The following is an 18,677-nucleotide window of genomic DNA, read 5'->3' as shown; positions in this document are numbered from 1 at the left end:
ACCGATGTAAGGCTTACTGGTCTATAATTCCCTGCTTTCTCTCTACCCCCCTTTTTAAATATTGGGGTAACATTAGCTACCCTCCAATCCACGGGTACTGTTCCCGAGTCAATGGAGTTCCGGAAGATGATCCTTAGAGCATCTGCTATCTCCAGGGCCACCTCCTTAAGAGATTACAGAGATAGGGAGGGTTGTAGGGGGCTGGAGGAGGTTACAGAGATAGGGAGGGTTGTAGGGGCTGGAGGAGGTTACAGAGACAGGGAGGGTTGTAGGGGCTGGAGGAGGTTACAGAGATAGGGAGGGTTGTAGGGGCTGGAGGAGTTTACAGAGATAGGGAGGGTTGTAGGGGCTGGAGGAGGTTACAGAGATAGGGAGGGTTGTAGGGGCTGGAGGAGGTTACAGAGATAGGGAGGGTTGTAGGGGCTGGAGGAGGTTACAGAGATAGGGAGGGTTGTAGGGGCTGGAGGAGGTTACAGAGATAGGGAGGGTTGTAGGGGCTGGAGGAGGTTACAGAGATAGGGAGGGTTGTAGGGGCTGGAGGAGGTTACAGAGATAGGCAGGGTTGTAGGGGCTGGAGGAGGTTACAGAGATAGGGAGGGTTGTAGGGGCTGGAGGAGGTTACAGAGATAGGGAGGGTTGTAGGGGCTGGAGGAGGTTACAGAGATAGGGAGGGTTGTAGGGGCTGGAGGAGGTTACAGAGATAGGGAGGGTTGTTGGGGCTGGAGGAGGTTACAGAGACAGGGAGGGTTGTGGGGCTGGAGGAGGTTACAGAGATAGGGAGGGTTGTAGGGGCTGGAGGAGGTTACAGAGATAGGGAGGGTTGTAGGGGCTGGAGGAGGTTACAGTGATAGGGAGGGTTGTCGGGGCTGGAGGGGGTTACAGAGATGGGGAGGGTTGTAGGGGCTGGAGGAGGTTACAGAGATAGGGAGGGGTGTGGGGTTGGAGGAGGTTACAGAGATGGGAGGGTTGTAGGGGCTGGAGGAGGTTACAGAGATAGGGAGGGTTGTAGGGCTGGAGGAGGTTACAGAGATAGGGAGGGGTGTAGGGGCTGGAGGAGGTTACAGAGATAGGGAGGGTTGTAGGGGCTGGAGGAGGTTACAGAGATATGGAGGGTTGTAGGGGCTGGAGGAGGTTACAGAGATAGGGAGGGTTGTCGGGGCTGGAGGAGGTTACAGAGATAGGGAGGGTTGTAGGGGCTGGAGGAGGTTACAGAGATAAGGAGGGTTGTAGGGCTGGAGGAGGTTACAGAGATAGGGAGGGTTGTAGGGGCTGGGGGAGGTTACAGAGATAGGGAGGGGTGTAGGGGCTGGAGGAGGTTACAGAGATAGGGAGGGTTGTAGGGCTGGAGGAGGTTACAGAGATAGGGAGGGTTGTAGGGGCTGGAGGAGGTTACAGAGATAGGGAGGGTTGTAGAGGCTGGAGGAGGTTACAGAGATAGGGAGGGTTGTAGGGGCTGGAGGAGGTTACAGTGATAGGGAGGGTTGTAGGGGCTGGAGGAGGTTACAGTGATAGGGAGGGTTGTAGGGGCTGGAGGAGGTTACAGAGATAGGGAGGGTTGTAGGGGCTGGAGGAGGTTACAGAGATAGGGAGGGTTGTAGGGGCTGGAGGAGGTTACAGAGATAGGGAGGGTTGTAGGGCTGGAGGAGGTTACAGTGATAGGGAGGGTTGTAGGGCTGGGGGAGGTTACAGAGATAGGGAGGGTTGTAGGGGCTGGAGGAGGTTACAGAGATAGGGAGGGTTGTAGGGCTGGAGGAGGTTACAGAGATAGGGAGGGTTGTAGAGGCTGGAGGAGGTTACAGAGATAGGGAGGGTTGTAGGGGCTGGAGGAGGTTACAGTGATAGGGAGGGTTGTAGGGGCTGGAGCAGGTTACAGTGATAGGGAGGGTTGTAGGGGCTGGAGGAGGTTACAGAGATAGGGAGGGTTGTAGGGGCTGGAGGAGGTTACAGAGATAGGGAGGGTTGTAGGGGCTGGAGGAGGTTACAGAGATAGGGAGGGTTGTAGGGCTGGAGGAGGTTACAGAGATAGGGAGGGTTGTAGGGGCTGGAGGAGGTTACAGAGATAGGGAGGGTTGTCGGGGCTGGAGGAGGTTACAGAGATAGGGAGGGTTGTAGGGGCTGGAGGAGGTTACAGAGATAGGGAGTGTTGTAGGGGCTGGAGGAGGTTACAGAGAGGGAGGGTTGTAGTGGCTGGAGGAGGTTACAGAGATAGGGAGGGTTGTTGGGGCTGGAGGAGGTTACAGAGATAGGGAGGGTTGTAGGGGCTGGAGGAGGTTACAGAGATAGGGAGGGTTGTAGGGCTGGAGGAGGTTCCAGAGATAGGGAGGGTTGTAGGGCTGGAGGAGGTTACAGAGATAGGGAGGGTTGTAGGGGCTGGAGGAGGTTACAGAGATAGGGAGGGGAGGCGAAGAGGCCTTTGGAAAGAAGGATGAGAATTTTTAAATCGAGGCTTTGTTGGACTGGGAGCCAAGGTAGAGAGATTGCAGTCTGGAACACACCATTCCAGGTTAAGTTTCACTTTGTTTCATACTTCATTCTCATGAAAACATGCCCAGTAGAATACGGCAACACAGCCATCCCCCTGTTCAGTATCGATCGGTATTTACAGTCCCTGCCATCCCACTGAGGTCAAGGCAGCAGCACTAGCAAAGGGTACAAAGTCCAGGTCTCACCTCGCCATCTCCCTGAACTTTGACTGTTTCACTGCGTTGCACTGCAAGAACAGATTAATAAAAAGGCGCCTTTGTGTTTCGCCTCGTCACCGCTCAGAAGTAGCTCAGCTCACGTCGAGTGCATTAGTTCAAACTGCAGGGACAGCTGACGTGTGAGCAAATGTCGGCAGCCATTCTGCACACTGCAGGACCCCACCTGCAGCGATGAGACAAAGTCCGGTTAATCTGGGTTTTTTTTGGTGATGTTGGTTGAGGGATAAATATTGGCCCCAGGACCCTGGGGAGAACTCCCCCTGCTCTTCTGCCAATAGTTAGCGTGGGATCTTTTACGTCCACCTGAGAGCGCAGACGGGGCATCGGTTTAACGTCTCATCTGAAAGATGGCACCTCTGACAGTGCGGCGCTCCCTCAGTACTGCCCCTCCGACAGTGCGCCGCTCCCTCAGTACTGCCCCTCCGACAGTGCGGCGCTCCCTCAATACTGCCCCTCCGACAGTGCGGCGCTCCCTCAGTACTGCCCCTCCGACAGTGCGGCACTCCCTCAGTACTGCCCCTCCGACAGTGCGGCGCTCCCTCAGTACCGCCCCTCCGACAGTGCGGCGCTCCCTCAGTACTGCCCCTCCGACAGTGCGGCGCTCCCTCAATACCGCCCCTCCGACAGTGCGCCGCTCCCTCAGTACTGCCCCTCCGACAGTGCGGCGCTCCCTCAGTACTGCCCCTCCGACAGTGCGGCGCTCCCTCAGTATTGCCCCTCCGACAGTGCGGCGCTCCCTCAGTACTGCCCCTCCGACAGTGCGGCGCTCCCTCAGTATTGCCCCTCCGACAGTGCTGTGCTCCCTCAGTACTGCCCCTCCGACAGTGCGGCGCTCCCTCAGTACCGCCCCTCCGACAGTGCGGCTCTCCCTCAGTACCGCTCCTCCGACAGTGCTGTGCTCCCTCAGTACTGCCCCTCCGACAGTGCGGCGCTCCCTCAGTACTGCCCCTCCGACAGTGCGGCGCTCCCTCAATACTGCCCCTCCGACAGTGCGGCGCTCCCTCAATACTGCCCCTCCGACAGTGCGGCGCTCCCTCTGTACTGCCCCTCCGACAGTGCGGCGCTCCCTCAATACTGCCCCTCCGACAGTGCGGCGCTCCCTCAATACTGCCCCTCCGACAGTGCGGCTCTCCCTCAGGACTGCCCCTCCGACAGTGCGGCGCTCCCTCAGTGCTGCCCCTCCGACAGTGCGGCGCTCCCTCAATACTGCCCCTCCGACAGTGCGGCGCTCCCTCAGTGTTGGGGGGGCTTGAGTCCCGGAGTGGGGGCCGAACTCACCACCTTTCTGACTGGGAAGGGGAGTGGCACCAACTGAGCCAAGCTGACGACCTGGAAAAGGAACGAATCCCCGTGCCCCTTCCCGAGATGCTGTACAGTGTAAACAAAAACAGTTTAGTAGCAAACGGTCCATGTACAAAATACCAACGGTCCCTCTCTTCCAGTTTCCACTCGCTCAGATCTGACCGTGCGTCAATTTGGTTCAGTTCCCCCACCCATTGGCCCTCTCGTCTCCCCAAGGAAATGACTCTCGCTGGGGTACCGGTTCCACCGGCACTGCGTCCGCCTTCTGGCTCTCCTCTCCTCTCTCTCCCCTCCTCTCTCCCCCCTTCCCTCCTCTCCCCCTCTCCCCATCTCTCCTCCTCTCCCCTCCTCTCTCCCCCCTCCCCTCCTCTCTACCCCCTCCCCTCCTCTCTCCCCCCTCCCCTCCTCTCCCCCTCGCTCCTCTCTCCCCTCCTCTCCCCCTCGCTCCTCTCTCCCCCTCACCTCCTCTCTCCCCCCTCCCCTCCTCTCCCCCTCGCTCCTCTCTCCCCTCCTCTCCCCCTCGCTCCTCTCTCCCCCTCACCTCCTCTCTCCGCCCTCCCCACCTCTCTGCCACTCCCCTCCTCTCTCCCCCTTCCCCTCACATCCTCTCTCCCCCTCACCTCCTCTCTCTGCCCTCCCCTCCTCTCCTCTCTCCACCCCTCTGTCCCCCTCCCCTCCTCTCTCCTCCCTTCCTTTTCTTCTCCCCTCCTCTCTCCCCACCTCACCTCCTCTCGCCGCCCTCCCCTCCCCCCTCTCCTCTCTCCACCCCTCTGTCCCCCTCCCCTCTCCCCCCTTCTCTCCTCCCTTCCTTCTCTTCTCCCCTCCTCTCTCCCCCCTCACCTCCTCTCTCCCCTCCTCTCTTCCACTCCCCTCCTCTCTCCCCCCTTCCCCTCACATCCTCTCTCCCCCTCACCTCCTCTCTCTGTCCTCCCCTCCTCTCCTCTCTCCACCCCTCTGTCCCCGTCCCCTCCTGTCTCCCCCCCTTCTCTCCTCCCTTCCTTCTCTTCTCCCCTCCTCTCTCCCCTCGCCTCACCTCCTCCCCCCTCCCCTCCCCTCCACACATAAGCCTAAGCAGTGGACGTCTGCGGGCTATTGGACTGGGGGCGGTGGGGGGAGCGTGGGGATGTGAAATCACAATCGGGGCCCTATTCTCCCCTTGCCAGAGGTCTACACGCCTTCACACCCACCAGCAGGTGTCAGTGGAGAGCTGATTCTCCTCTCCCGAGCCACTGTGGCCCATTATGACCCCTAGCGCCCTCCCGCCTGATATCGGTTAAGTCCCGCTGACTATTCTCAAAGATTCTTTATAAAAATAAATTTTAGCCCAAGCCCTACTCATAGATACAATCATCAAAAATAGTTATAAAAATACATCAATAAACAAGTTTATCCTCAAATTCCAAAACATTTTTTCTTGCAAACAACAACTTGTATTTACACAGCGCCTTTAACTCAGTAAAACGTCCCAGGGCGCATCACAGGAGCGTCAATCAGACAGAATTCTACACCGAGCCAGGTCAGGAGATATTAGGCAGGCGACCAAAAGCTGGGTCAGAGAGGTCGGTTTTAAGGAGTGTCTTAAAGGAGGAGAGAGAGGTGGAGAGGTTTAGGGAGGGAATTCCAGAGCTCAGGGGCCCAGGCGGCTGAAGGCACGGCCGTCAATGGTGGAGCGATGGAAATCGGGGGATGCGCAAGAGGCCAGAATTGGAGGAGCGCAGAGATCTCGGAGGGTTGTAGGGCTGGAGGAGGTTACAGAGATAGGGAGGGTTGTAGGGACTGGAGGAGGTTACAGAGATAGGGAGGGTTGTAGGGGCTGGAGGAGGTTACAGAGATAGGGAGGGTTGTAGGGGCTGGAGGAGGTTACAGAGATAGGGAGGGTTGTAGGGGCTGGAGGAGGTTACAGAGATAGGGAGGGTTGTAGGGACTGGAGGAGGTTACAGAGATAGGGAGGGTTGTAGGGCTGGAGGAGGTTACAGAGATAGGGAGGGTTGTGGGGCTGGAGGAGGTTACAGAGATAGGGAGGGTTGTAGGGCTGGAGGAGGTTACAGAGATAGGGAGGGTTGTAGGGCTGGAGGAGGTTACAGAGATAGGGAGGATTGTGGGGCTGGAGGAGGTTACAGAGATAGGGAGGGTTGTGGGGACTGGAGGAGGTTACAGAGATAGGGAGGGTTGTAGGGGGCTGGAGGAGGTTACAGAGATAGGGAGGGTTGTAGGGACTGGAGGAGGTTACAGAGATAGGGAGGGTTGTAGGGGCTGGAGGAGGTTACAGAGATAGGGAGGGTTGTAGGGGCTGGAGGAGGTTACAGAGATAGGGAGGGTTGTAGGGGGCTGGAGGAGGTTACAGAGATAGGGAGGGTTGTAGGGACTGGAGGAGGTTACAGAGATAGGGAGGGTTGTAGGGGCTGGAGGAGGTTACAGAGATAGGGAGGGTTGTAGGGACTGGAGGAGGTTACAGAGATAGGGAGGGTTGTAGGGGCTGGAGGAGGTTACAGAGATAGGGAGGGTTGTAGGGGCTGGAGGAGGTTACAGAGATAGGGAGGGTTGTAGGGGGCTGGAGGAGGTTACAGAGATAGGGAGGGTTGTAGGGACTGGAGGAGGTTACAGAGATAGGGAGGGTTGTAGGGGCTGGAGGAGGTTACAGAGATAGGGAGGGTTGTAGGGCTGGAGGAGGTTACAGAGATAGGGAGGGTTGTAGGGGCTGGAGGAGGTTACAGAGATAGGGAGGGTTGTAGGGGGCTGGAGGAGGTTACAGAGATAGGGAGGGTTGTAGGGCTGGAGGAGGTTACAGAGATAGGGAGGGTTGTGGGGCTGGAGGAGGTTACAGAGATAGGGAGGGTTGTAGGGCTGGAGGAGGTTACAGAGATAGGGAGGGTTGTGGGGCTGGAGGAGGTTACAGAGATAGGGAGGGTTGTAGGGCTGGAGGAGGTTACAGAGATAGGGTTGTGGGGCTGGAGGAGGTTACAGAGATAGGGAGGATTGTGGGGCTGGAGGAGGTTACAGAGATAGGGAGGGTTGTGGGGCTGGAGGTGGTTACAGAGAGAGGGAGGGTTGTGGGGGCTGGAGGAGGTTACAGAGATAGGGACGGTTGTGGGGCTGGAGGAGGTTACAGAGATAGGGAGGGTTGTAGGGGGCTGGAGGAGGTTACAGAGATAGGGAGGGTTGTGGGGGCTGGAGGAGGTTACAGAGATAGGGAGGGTTGTAGGGCTGGAGGAGGTTACAGAGATAGGGACGGTTGTGGGGCTGGAGGAGGTTACAGAGATAGGGAGGGTTGTAGGGGGCTGGAGGAGGTTACAGAGATAGGGAGGGTTGTAGGGGCTGGAGGAGGTTACAGAGATAGGGACGGTTGTGGGGCTGGAGGAGGTTACAGAGACAGGGAGGGTTGTAGGGGGCTGGAGGAGGTTACAGAGATAGGGAGGGTTGCAGGGCCGACAAAAAGTCAACATCATACGTTATAAAGATCAGAACTTTGCTTGAAACTATCCAAATCTTATTTAAGGTGTTTGCAAATCCCGCATTTAGCCCAACGTCTGAACAGCCGGTTTCCCATATGTGTCTGCTTCTCCGAGGTTGCTGTTGGGACTCCCCTTCCCCCACCCACCTTCCGAAACACAAGACCCAATTTTAACTTACCCCACCTAGGAGAGACCTTTACTCTGTATCTAACCTGTGCTGTACCTGCCCTGGGAGTGTTTGATGGGACAGTGTAGAGGGAGCTTTACTCTGTATCTAACCCGTGCTGTACCTGCCCTGGGAGTGTTTGATGGGACAGTGTAGAGGGAGCTTTACTCTGTATCTAACCCGTGCTGTCCCTGCCCTGGGAGTGTTTGATGGGACAGTGTAGAGGGAGCTTTACTCTGTATCCAACCTGTGCTGTCCCTGCCCTGGGAGTGTTTGATGGGACAGTGTAGAGGGAGCTTTACTCTGTATCTAACCTGTGCTGTACCTGCCCTGGGAGTGTTTGATGGGACAGTGTAGAGGGAGCTTTACTCTGTATCTAACCCGTGCTGTACCTGCCCTGGGAGTGTTTGATGGGACAGTGTAGAGGGAGCTTTACTCTGTATCTAACCCGTGTTGTACCTGCCCTGGGAGTGTTTGATGGGACAGTGTAGAGGGAGCTTTACTCTGTATCTAACCCGTGCTGTACCTGCCCTGGGAGTGTTTGACGGGACAGTGTAGAGGGAGGTTTACTCTGTATCTAACCCGTGCTGTGCCTGCCCTGGGAGTGTTTGATGGGAGAGTGTAGAGGGAGCTTTACTCTGTATCTAACCCGTGCTGTACCTGCCTCGGGAGTATTTGATGGGGCAGTGGGTGGATGAAACAGAAGGTGCTCCATTCCCAGTGCTGACATTTCTAAACATGAAACGCACCCAAAAATCTCACTAACGATTCTTTACATTATGTACAATCCATACCTGCTACACACACAGTTCATAAAATCTGTTGCACAATGTCCCAGCTTCGAGTGGTTGAAACAATAAGCCAAGCATAAAAACTTGATACAAGATTACCCCAGATCCGTGATTCCAACAATTATTTTTTACAAGCAGGGAGTGAAGGTCCAGGTCGATTAAAAAATAAAAATATTGTACACACACACACACACACTGCCCCACGAAATATTTGTTTCTCCACATTATCTCAAGCCAGCAAATCAGAAACAAATATTACTTTTCATATTTCTCCCCTTTAAGCAAGAGTGGGTATTGTCCGATCGTGCGAGAAGGTCCAGGAACGCCGCAGATTCCATCTTTACCCCCCACAATCCCGCTTCCCCACCGGTCCGCCCTGCGTTAGAGCTTCAGTGTCTCCGGGACAAGTGGGACGGTCAGCCGGCGATTCCGATTGCAAGTAGACGAGGACAGGATCAGATTGCGACGCTTGCGTAGTCGAATAGCCCCGCGTGGCAGTAGAAATTTGGAAATCTCACCCCCACCCCACCCTGCTGGGGGCGGGGGGTCAACTGATCGGTTTTTCTTGGGTTATTCTTGGGATTAAGGGTTGGGGAACCAAGGCGGACGGATGGGAGTCACGACACAGGCTCGAGCTGGCTGAATGGCCTCCTTCCTGTTCCTATGCTGGCCAAGCCCCCTGGCTGTGCAACCCATGCCCCGGCCGGCGTCAAAGGCTGAAGGGAGGGGGCGGGGGAGAGATAATGGCAGAGGCGTCAACGTGAGTCCGACGTGATGCATGGGCCGGCTGGCCGGGCTGGGTGCTGACGTTCGGCATCGCATGCAGAGAGGGAGCCGGACCGCTTCCTGACTGGGGCCCAGTTCGCGTGTAGAAGGTGCGAGATCCCCTGCGATCTCCTGGGCCGGGTTTCAATCGCCCGAGGGGCTCGGATTACAAGGAAAAAGCCGGGGTGGTGGGGGGTTGAGGAGGGGTAGCATCGGTGTTCGTATGTCCAGCATCGACAGAGCGTCCGGTCTTAAGGCGCGACGGAACCTCCCGCGGGGGCCCCCCGTCCCCCCCCGCCCCACCTCGAGGCTGTGGGGGAGGGCGGCATCACGAACGTTTGCCGTCCAGCAACGAGCTGAGGGTGGACTGCAGCGCCCCCGCCGCTTTCTTCGAGGCCTTGCACAGCGCCGGGCTGTCCGGGTGCTTGTCCCTGACGTGGACGAAGTGGCTCTCCTGGCTCTCGGCCGTGAAGCCGCACTCCTCGCAGACGTAGAGCTTGGCCCGCCGCTCCTTGTAGGCGTAGGCCTGCTGGACGCCGTGGATCTTCTTGAGGTGCGACTCCAGCGAGCAGCGCTGGGTGAAGGCCTTCTCGCACAGGTGGCACTTGTACGGGCGGATCCCTGGGCACGGACAGAGACAGACGTCAGTGACAACAACTCGCATTTGTATACAGCACCTTTAACATCAGAAAAACATCACCGGAGCGTGAATAAGACACAAAAAAACCAGACACCGAGCCACATCAGGAGATATCAGGGACAGGAGACCAAAAGCTTGGCCAAAGAGGTCGGTTTTAAGGAGCGTCTTAAAGGAGGAGAGAGAGGCGGAGAGGTTTAGGGAGGGAATTCCAGAGCTCGGGGCCCAGGCGGCTGAAGGCACGGCCGCCAATGGTGGAGCGATGGAAATCGGGGGATGCTCAAGAGGCCAGAATTGAAGGAGCGCAGAGAACCGGGGGGTTGCAGGGCTGGAGGAGGTTACAGAGATAGGGAGGGTTGTAGGGGCTGGAGGAGGTTACAGAGATAGGGAGGGGCTGGAGGAGGTTACAGAGATAGGGAGGGTTATGGGGCTGGAGGAGGTTACAGAGATAGGGAGGGTTGTAGGGGCTGGAGGAGGTTACAGAGATAGGGAGGGTTGTAGGGGCTGGGGAAGGTTACAGAGATAGGGAGGGTTGTGGGGCTGGAGGAGATTACAGAGATAGGGAGGGTTGTAGGGGCTGGAGGAGGTTACAGAGATAGGGAGGGTTGTAGGGGCTGCAGGAGGTTACAGAGATAGGGAGGGTTGTAGGGCTGGAGGAGGTTACAGAATTAGGGAGGGTTGTAGGGGCTGCAGGAGGTTACAGAGATAGGGAGGGTTGTAGGGGCTGGAGGAAGTTACAGAGATAGGGAGAGTTGTAAGGCTGGAGGAGGTTACAGAGATAGGGAGGGTTGTAGGGCTGGAGGAGGTTACAGAGATAGGGAGGGGTATAGGGGCTGGAGGAGGCTACAGTGATAGGGAGGGTTGTAAGGCTGGAGGAGGTTACAGAGATAGGGAGGGTTGTAAGGCTGGAGGTTACAGAGATAGGGAGGGTTGTAGGGCTGGAGGAGGTTACAGAGATAGGGAGGGGTATAGGGGCTGGAGGAGGTTACAGGGATAGGGACGGAATGAGGGATTTGAACACAAATCTAAGGATTTTAAAATTGAGGTGTTGCCGGACCAGACACCACTGTAGGTCAGCGAGCACAGGGGGTGATGGCTGAACGGGTTGGGATACAGGGCAGCAGAAGAGGTGAGATTTTCTACTTCCAACCGTCTGCTTCTAGTCACCAAAAAAAACCTCTTCCGCTCATTCTGGGTGTCGTCCTTGGCTCAGTGGGTATATCTCTCTCTCTCTCGCCTCTGAATCAGAAGCTCATGGGAGTGAGACCCCACTCCAGAGACTTAAGTTCCATAATCCAGGCCGACACTCCCAGTGCCAGTAGTGAGGGAACATCGCACTGTCGGAGGGGCAGTACTGAGGGAGCGCCACACTGTCGGAGGGGCTGTACTGAGGGAGCGCTGCACTGTCGGAGGGTCAGTACTGAGGGAGCGCCGCAGTGTCGGAGGGGCAGTACTGAGGAAGCGCCGCACTGTCGGAGGGGCAGTATTGAGGGAGTGCTGCACTGTTGGAGGTGCAGTACTGAGGGAGAGCCGCACTGTCGGAGGGGCAGTACTGAGGGAGAGCCGCACTGTCGTAGGGGCAGTACTGAGGGAGCGCCGCACTGTCGGAGGGGCAGTACTGAGGGAGCGCCGCACTGTCGGAGGGGCAGTACTGAGGGAGTGCTGCATGTCGGAGGGGCGGTACTGAGAGAGCGCCGCACTGTCGGAGGGTCAGTGCTGAGGGAGCGCTGCAGTGTCGGAGGGGCAGTAGTGAGGGAGCGCTGCACTGTCGGAGGGCAGTATTGAGGGAGTGCTGCACTGTCGGAGGGACAGTACTGAGGGAGCGCCGCACTGTCGGAGGGTCAGTGCTGAGGGAGCGCCGCAGTGTCGGAGGGGCAGTACTGAGGGAGCGCCGCACTGTCGGAGGGGCAGTATTAACGGAGTGCTGCACTGTTGGAGGGGCAGCACTGAGGGAGCCCCGCACTGTCGGAGCGGCAGTACTGAGGGAGCGCCGCACTGTCGGAGGGGCAGTATTAAGGGAGCGCCGCACTGCCGGAGGTTTCGTTTTTCGGATGAGACGTTAAACCGAGGCCCCGTCTGCCCTCTCAGGTGGACGTAAAAGATCCCACGGCCACTATTGGAAGAAGAGCAGGGGATTTCTCCCCGGTGTCCGGTGGCCAATATTTATCCCTCAACCAACATCACTAAAAACAAATCTCAGCATCATGTAACTCCGGCTGGAACACGTGTCAGACAGACAAGGTCTGGGCTGTGCTGCCCCCTGCTGACAAAGTCTAGGCTCGCACACAAAGAGCGGCTGTTACATAGGAACAAGAGGAGGCCATTCAGCCCCTCGAGCCTGTTACACAGGAACAGGAGGAGGCCATTCAGCCCCCCGAGTCTGTTACACAGGTACAGGAGGAGGCCATTCAGCCCCCTCGAGCCTGTTACACAGGAACAGGAGGAGGCCATTCAGTCCCTCGAGCCTGTTACACAGGAACAGGAGGAGGCCATTCAGTCCCTCGAGCCTGTTACACAGGAACAGGAGGAGGCCATTCAGCCCCTCGAGCCTGTTACACAGGAACAGGAGGAGGCCATTCAGCCCCTCGAGCCTGTTACCCAGGAACAGGAGGAGGCCATTCAGCCCCTTGAGCCTGTTACCCAGGAACAGGAGGAGGCCATTCAGCCCCTCGAGCCTGTTACACAGGAACAGGAGGAGGCCATTCAGCCCCCTCGAGCCTGTTACACAGGAACAGGAGGAGGCCATTCAGCCCCCTCGAGCCTGTTCAGCCATTCGATTCGATCACGGCTGATCTATATCTTAACTCCATTGACCCGCCTTGGTTCCGTAACCCTGAATACCCGGACCCAACAAAATCTCTCCATCTCAGTGTTGAAATTTGCAATTGACCCCCGGCCTCGACAGCTTTTTGGGGGAGAGAGTTCCAGATTTCCACCCCCCTTTGTGTGAAGAAGTGCTTCCTGACATCACCCCTGAACGGCCTGGCTCTAATTTGAAGGTTCTGCCCCCTTGTTCTGGACTCCCCCCACCAGAGGAAATAGTTTCTCTCTCTCGACCCGATCGAATCCTTTAATCATCTTAAACACCTCGATCAGATCACCCCTTAATCTTCTAAACTCGAGGGAATACAAGCCCAGTCTGTGCAACCTGTCCTCGTAATTTAACCCTTTTAGCCCCGGGTATCGTTCTGGTGAATCTGCGCTGCCCCCCCTCCGAGGCCAATATATCCTTCCCGAGGTGCGGGGCCCAGAACTGAATTACTTGGGCAATCTGGAGGTGCCAACGTTCCTCAGCCTTAGCCAGGGCACCTTCCCAAGAAGAGACAAGTGGGACAATAGAAGTGAAAGAAATAAAACGGGGCTGTTCCCCTCCTTTACCTGTGTGTGTTCGGACATGTCTCTTGAGGTCGAATGTGTCGTTGAAGCCTTTCCCACAGAAGGTGCACAGGTGGCGTTTGATATCGTTGTGGCTTTTCATGTGCCTGTTGAGCATGCGCTGGTACTGAAAGGTCTTCTGACAGAAGGGGCAAGAGAATTTACCATCCATGCACTCTCCGATAGTGTCCTGCACGCACAAACACACACACATTTACATTGGATTGAAAAGCATCCGATTGCCTCCCGTCGTTCCCCTCTGGATCCGCTCCGGAGAAGTGGCACAGTACGTAGCACTCGCTCTTCCCTCCGAGTCAGAAGGTCGTGGGTTCGAGCCTCCCACTCCAGAGACTTGAGCCCCATAATCCAGGCCAACACTCCCCAGTGCCAGTACTGAGGGAGCGCTGCACTGTTGGAGGGGCAGTACTGAGGGAGCGCCACACTGTCGGAGGGGCAGTACTGAGGGAGCGCCGCACTGTCGGAGGGGCAGTACTGAGGGAGCACTGCACTGTCGGAGGGGCAGTACTGAGGGAGCACTGCACTGTCGGAGGGGCAGTACTGAGGGAGCGCCGCACTGTCGGAGGGGCAGTACTGAGGGAGCACTGCACTGTCGGAGGGGCAGTACTGAGGGAGCACTGCACTGTCGGAGGGGCAGTACTGAGGGAGTGCTGCACTGTCGGAGGGGCAGTACTGAGGGAGCGCCGCACTGTCGGAGGGGCAGTACTGAAGGAGCACCGCACTGTCGGAGGGTCAGTACTGAGGGAGCGCCGCACTGTCGGAGGGGCAGTACTGAGGGAGCGCCGCACTGTCGGAGGTGCCGTCTTTCAGATAAGGCGTTAAACCGAGGCCTTGTTTACCCTTTCAGGTGGATGTAAAAAATCCCACGGCCACTATTGGAAGAAGAGCAGGGGGAGTTCTCCCCGGTGTCCTGGGGCCAATATTTATCCCTCAACCAACATCACTAAAAACAGATGATCTGGTCATTATCACATTGCTGTTTGTGGGAGCTTGCTGTGTGCAAATTGGCTGCCGCATTTCCTACATTACAACAGTGACCACACTTCAAAAAAGTACTTCATTGGCTGTAAAGCACTTTGGGAAGTCCCGAGGTGGTGAAAGGCGGGGGAGAAACACAAGTTATTTCTTTCAATAGAAGATGTTGACTGAGGTAAGAAAACTACTAGGCATTTGGTCTGAGTATTAAACAAGGCTTTAATCAACTGTTTTACAACATGGAGGTCTAGTTGTGTCCTTCACTAGTTCCTGTTAAAGAATGTCCTGAGCAAGCTGGGCCTGTGCCCGAGTATTTACACTCTCCCTGGACAGCGCCACCCGCAGGCCGCCCAGTGTTATTACATAAGTCATTTTCCCATGAATGACAGGATTCATGTCATGGACTATACCTTGATCTTGGAGCGAATGAATCCCTGTTGGATGTTGTGGTGAATTCCATTTTCAACATCCTGCGCAGATGTACTCGAGTCTGTGTCATAGGCAGACTCCTTCTCCATGTTGTCCTCCGTGGTCAGACATAACGGGGCCTCGTAGATTTCTGTCTCTTTGTATTGAATAATATCCAAGGGGTCTAAAGAAAAATTCTGTTAAAATATCTTTCTCGACAAAGGCAAATGGGTTCCATGTATATTTTCATTAGAAGGGGTCTAGGAAATGGACCCGATTTTTCAACAACATATTTATACCGCGCCTTTAACGTAGTAAAACGTCCCGAGGCGCTTCACAGGAGCGTCATCAGACAAAAACACCGAGCCACATAAGGAGATATTAGGACAGGTGACCAAAGGCTTGGTCAAAGAGGTCGGTTTTAATGAGGAGAGTGAGGCGGAGAGGTTTAGGGAGGGAATTCCAGAGTTTGGGGCCCAGGCGGCTGAAGGCACGGCCGCCAATGGTGGAGCAATGGAAATCGGGGGATGCCCAAGAGGCCAGAATTGGAGGAGCGCCGAGATCTCGGAGGGTTGTGGGGCTGGAGGAGGTTACAGAGATAGGGAGAGGGCAAGGCCCATGGAGTCATCTTGGCTGAGGGCAGAATACGGTTAAATTAATTTTCTGTGGTGAAGCAGTTACTTGCTAACCTGCAAGGAGACTGAAATCCAGTTGCCAAACTGCTAGAGGCATGTCTAAATCTATATATATAAAAGGATCCGTCCGTCTGTATGTCTGTCTGTATGTCTGTCTGTCTGTATGTCTGTCTGTCCGCTATACACTCAAAAGTTATAGAGCATACCTACACATATGTTATATCAAAAGAAAGCTTATGATTAGGGGAGTCTCATAGGCATATTTACTTTTTGGTCAGACAAAAATTGTTAGGACAGCATGCAAAAAACGTTCAAAAATCCGCTCATTAGTGGTTGACCAATCCTATCGCTCATTAGCGTTGAGTGACGTGATGGTTGACCAATCCTACAGTTCAGTGACCTGATGGTTGACCAATCGGTGCGTCACAGGGGGCGTTTCATTCCGTGTGTGGGCGGGACCTAATCCTGCAGCCTCCCGAAACGTAGCCGCCATTTTTTCCACTGCTTTTACTCAACAGCGAGCGGGGCAGCTGCGGCAGCCCACCGGAGCGGGAGGTGAGTTGGGGTCACTCGGGCCGGGCCTGACAACCGCTCGACCCGAGACACAGAGCGGGGGAGTGGCAGCGGCCGGCCGTCAACCGTGCGGCCCTGTAAACTGCCGTTTTACAAAAAAGCCTTGGCAACGCCGGGCCCCCCTAGCTAGTTGCTTATAAAACAGCAACACACACACACTAGACTATCTGAACTATCACCAATTATACACGTCCTTTCTGAGTGAAGGATGTTGTGATGGCAGGAATGACATATGAGGAGAGATTGGGTCGATTGGCCTGATACTCGCTGGAGTTTAGAAGAATGAGAGATAAAATTCTAACAGGACTAGACAGACTAGATGCAGGAAGGATGTTCCCGATGGTCGGGGAGTCCAGAACCAGGGGTCACAGTCTAAGGATAAGGGGTAAGCCATTTAGGACAGAGATGAGGAGGAATTTCTTCACCCAGAGAGTGGTGAACCTGTGGAATTTTCTACCACAGAAGGCAGTTGAGGCCAATTCATTAAATATATTCAAGAAGGAGTTAGATATATTTCTTAAGGCTAAAGGGATCAAGGGATATGGGGAGAAAGCAGGGACAGGGTACTGAATTTGGATGATCAGCCATGATCTTATTGAATGGGAGCAGGCTCGAGGGGCCGAATGGCCTACTCCTGCTCCTATCTTCTATGTTTCTGTGTTTCTATGAAGTGCTAGGAGAATACTGGTGGAAGTTTTACAATAAAGTTTTCCACCTATGTTATAGCCAGTAGCCAGTTATCAAGCATTCCCTATAAACTGAAGTGGGTTAATAACTTTTAACACAAAATATCATTGCTGACTTTGTTACCGTTATATTTTTTTAACTCCATGCCCCTTGGACCCCGCTTTTAATTCAAAATGTGCTGCCAGGAGGGAGGGAGTGCTAATTATTATTATCATTTCAAAAGGGACAATCACACCTTTATCGATTGGCGCGGGGAGGACATTTCGAAACACCAACAATCTCGCCTGCAAGTGTTGTCAAAAGTTTTTAAACTTGTAAGAACTCGTTAGTGTATAAACTGAACTTTTTGTTTACACAACTTGTTCACGCTGTCTTAAACGATCCCCCCCAAAAACACACACACAAGAGTTAATTCCAATCTCTAAAACTTGGGTGGGTTTATTTATTTATTTATGTTTAAACGGTTTAGCTTTTTTTTCCCCCGAAACAAAACTGTTATTTCATCACAAATAGAAACATCGACCATCCTGATCCCCAGCTCCTTCTCCTCCCAGGGGAAAGGAACTGAACCAATCTGAAACTTTTCAGATAGTCCCACACTCTCTGCTGAAAGTCCGAACGCTATCTCTGTGCCATCTGCAAACAGGGAACCGTTTGAAAGTCAGCTTAAAGCTGATCGGCCCTTGGAACACTTTAACAACAAAAACATTTTTTTTTTGTGTGGATTTTTTGTTGTTGTTAAAAGCAGTTCTGTACACTTACGTGGAATGTAAATATCCGCTCTCATTTCGTCCGGGATTTCACCCCAGCTCCGGGTTCTGGCGTTGACGCTCCGGGTTTTGACCAGAAATGCTCTGGGCATGTTGCCTACCTTCCCTGATCCCAATAGGTTCAAGAGGGAGAGAAACTGTGTTTCAAAAAGTTCCCCCAATCTCTTCCTTCTTCCTCGTTCGTTTTCTCTCTTCTTTCTCTACCTTCTCTCTCTCCCCTTTCTGTCTCTCTCTATCTCCCTCTCTCTCTCCCCTTTCTGTCTCTCTCTCTGACAGAAAAGGCACCTGTGTAATCTGAAATACAAACAGGTTCCTGTAACCAGCTCTCCTCTCTCTCTCTCTCTCTCTTTCTCGTTCTCTTTCTCTCTCTCTCTCTCTCTCAGTGTGGATTTCACCAGAAAGGTGAGCCCTCTCCACTGTCAAGCATTCTCCTCACCCCGGACAGTAGAAGAGAGAGAAAGAGATAACAGGGTAGAGAGACGCTCAGACACAAACTGAGAGATGGTTAGTCCCAGCTAACAGAGACATAGACTGAAAGTTGGAGAGCAGGAGCAATGGGGAGTGGCGAATGCGCTCCCAAATAACGGTGGCAATTGTCTGTATCACACCTGTCTGTCCTGTTCCACATTCCGCTAAAAACAACCTCTCACACACACATGCACCTCACTCATCACCACCCACCCTCCCTCATCGTCTCAGCCCAGTATCGAAACTAAAATAACATTTGGATTAAAGTTTTTTTGAATGCATTTCATCTGCGCAAAATTAAACTTCCAGAAAATTGGGGCATAAGAAAACCATTTACAATTCACAAAAATATTTATGAATATACCTCGTTTAACTTATTTAATTCCTACAACATTTTCACTTTTTTTCCGTACAATATGCTGAACATAGCAACAGGAGGAGTCCATTCAGCCCCTCGAGCATGTTACACAGGAACAGGAGGAGGCCAGTCAGCCCCTCGAGCATGTTACACAGGAACAGGAGGAGGCCATTCAGCCCCCTCGAGCCTGTTACACAGGAACAGGAGGAGGACATTCAGTCCCTTGAGCCTGTTACACAGGAACAGGAGGAGGCCATTCAGCCCCTCGAGCCTGTTACACAGGAACAGGAGGAGGCCATTCAGCCCCTCGAGCCTGTTACACAGGAACAGGAGGAGGCCATTCAGCCTCTCGAGCCTGTTACACAGGAACAGGAGGAGGCCATTCAGCCCCTCGAGCCTGTTACACAGGAACAGGAGGAGGCCATTCAGCCCCTCGAGCCTGTTACACAGGGACAGGAGGAGGCCATTCAGCCCCTCGAGCCTGTAACACAGGAACAGGAGGAGGCCATTCAGCCCCTCAAGCCTGTTACACAGGAACAGGAGGAGACCATTCAGCCCCTCGAGCCTGTTACACAGGAACAGGAGGAGGCCATTC

At 54.5% G+C, this 18,677-nt stretch overlaps 1 protein-coding gene across 1 annotated transcript; it reads right to left on the bottom strand.

Moving 5' to 3' along the window:
• Positions 1–8,518: 8,518 nt before the first annotated feature.
• LOC147092987 (putative transcription factor Ovo-like 1) lies at positions 8,519–17,909 on the bottom strand. The gene is made up of 4 exons (XM_085976329.1): positions 17,249–17,909; positions 14,594–14,775; positions 13,194–13,380; positions 8,519–9,799 (listed from the first exon to the last, which is right to left on the bottom strand). The coding sequence occupies exons 1-4, from the start codon at positions 17,346–17,348 to the stop codon at positions 9,507–9,509; spliced, it is 762 nt and encodes a 253-aa protein (XP_085832455.1). The 5' UTR covers positions 17,349–17,909; the 3' UTR covers positions 8,519–9,506.
• Positions 17,910–18,677: the final 768 nt, after the last annotated feature.

This window comes from Somniosus microcephalus, unplaced genomic scaffold (genome assembly GCF_052327205.1).
Source record: "Somniosus microcephalus isolate GS21.2 unplaced genomic scaffold, FLI_Smic_1.0 unresolved_chr2, whole genome shotgun sequence".
Taxonomy (NCBI): domain Eukaryota; kingdom Metazoa; phylum Chordata; class Chondrichthyes; order Squaliformes; family Somniosidae; genus Somniosus; species Somniosus microcephalus.
Note: the sequence above shows the minus strand (reverse complement) of the source record. Positions and strands in the feature narration are given on the sequence as shown.

Coding starts and splice junctions, on each gene's coding strand:
- LOC147092987 (XM_085976329.1), bottom strand. CDS start 17,348: ATGCCCAGAGCATTTCTGGTCAAAACCCGGAGCGTCAACGCCAGAACC. Junction 14,776..17,248: donor AGCGGATATTTACATTCCAC/GTAAGTGTACAG, acceptor ATTTTTCTTTAG/ACCCCTTGGATATTATTCAA. Junction 13,381..14,593: donor TCATTCGCTCCAAGATCAAG/GTATAGTCCATG, acceptor TTGTGCGTGCAG/GACACTATCGGAGAGTGCAT.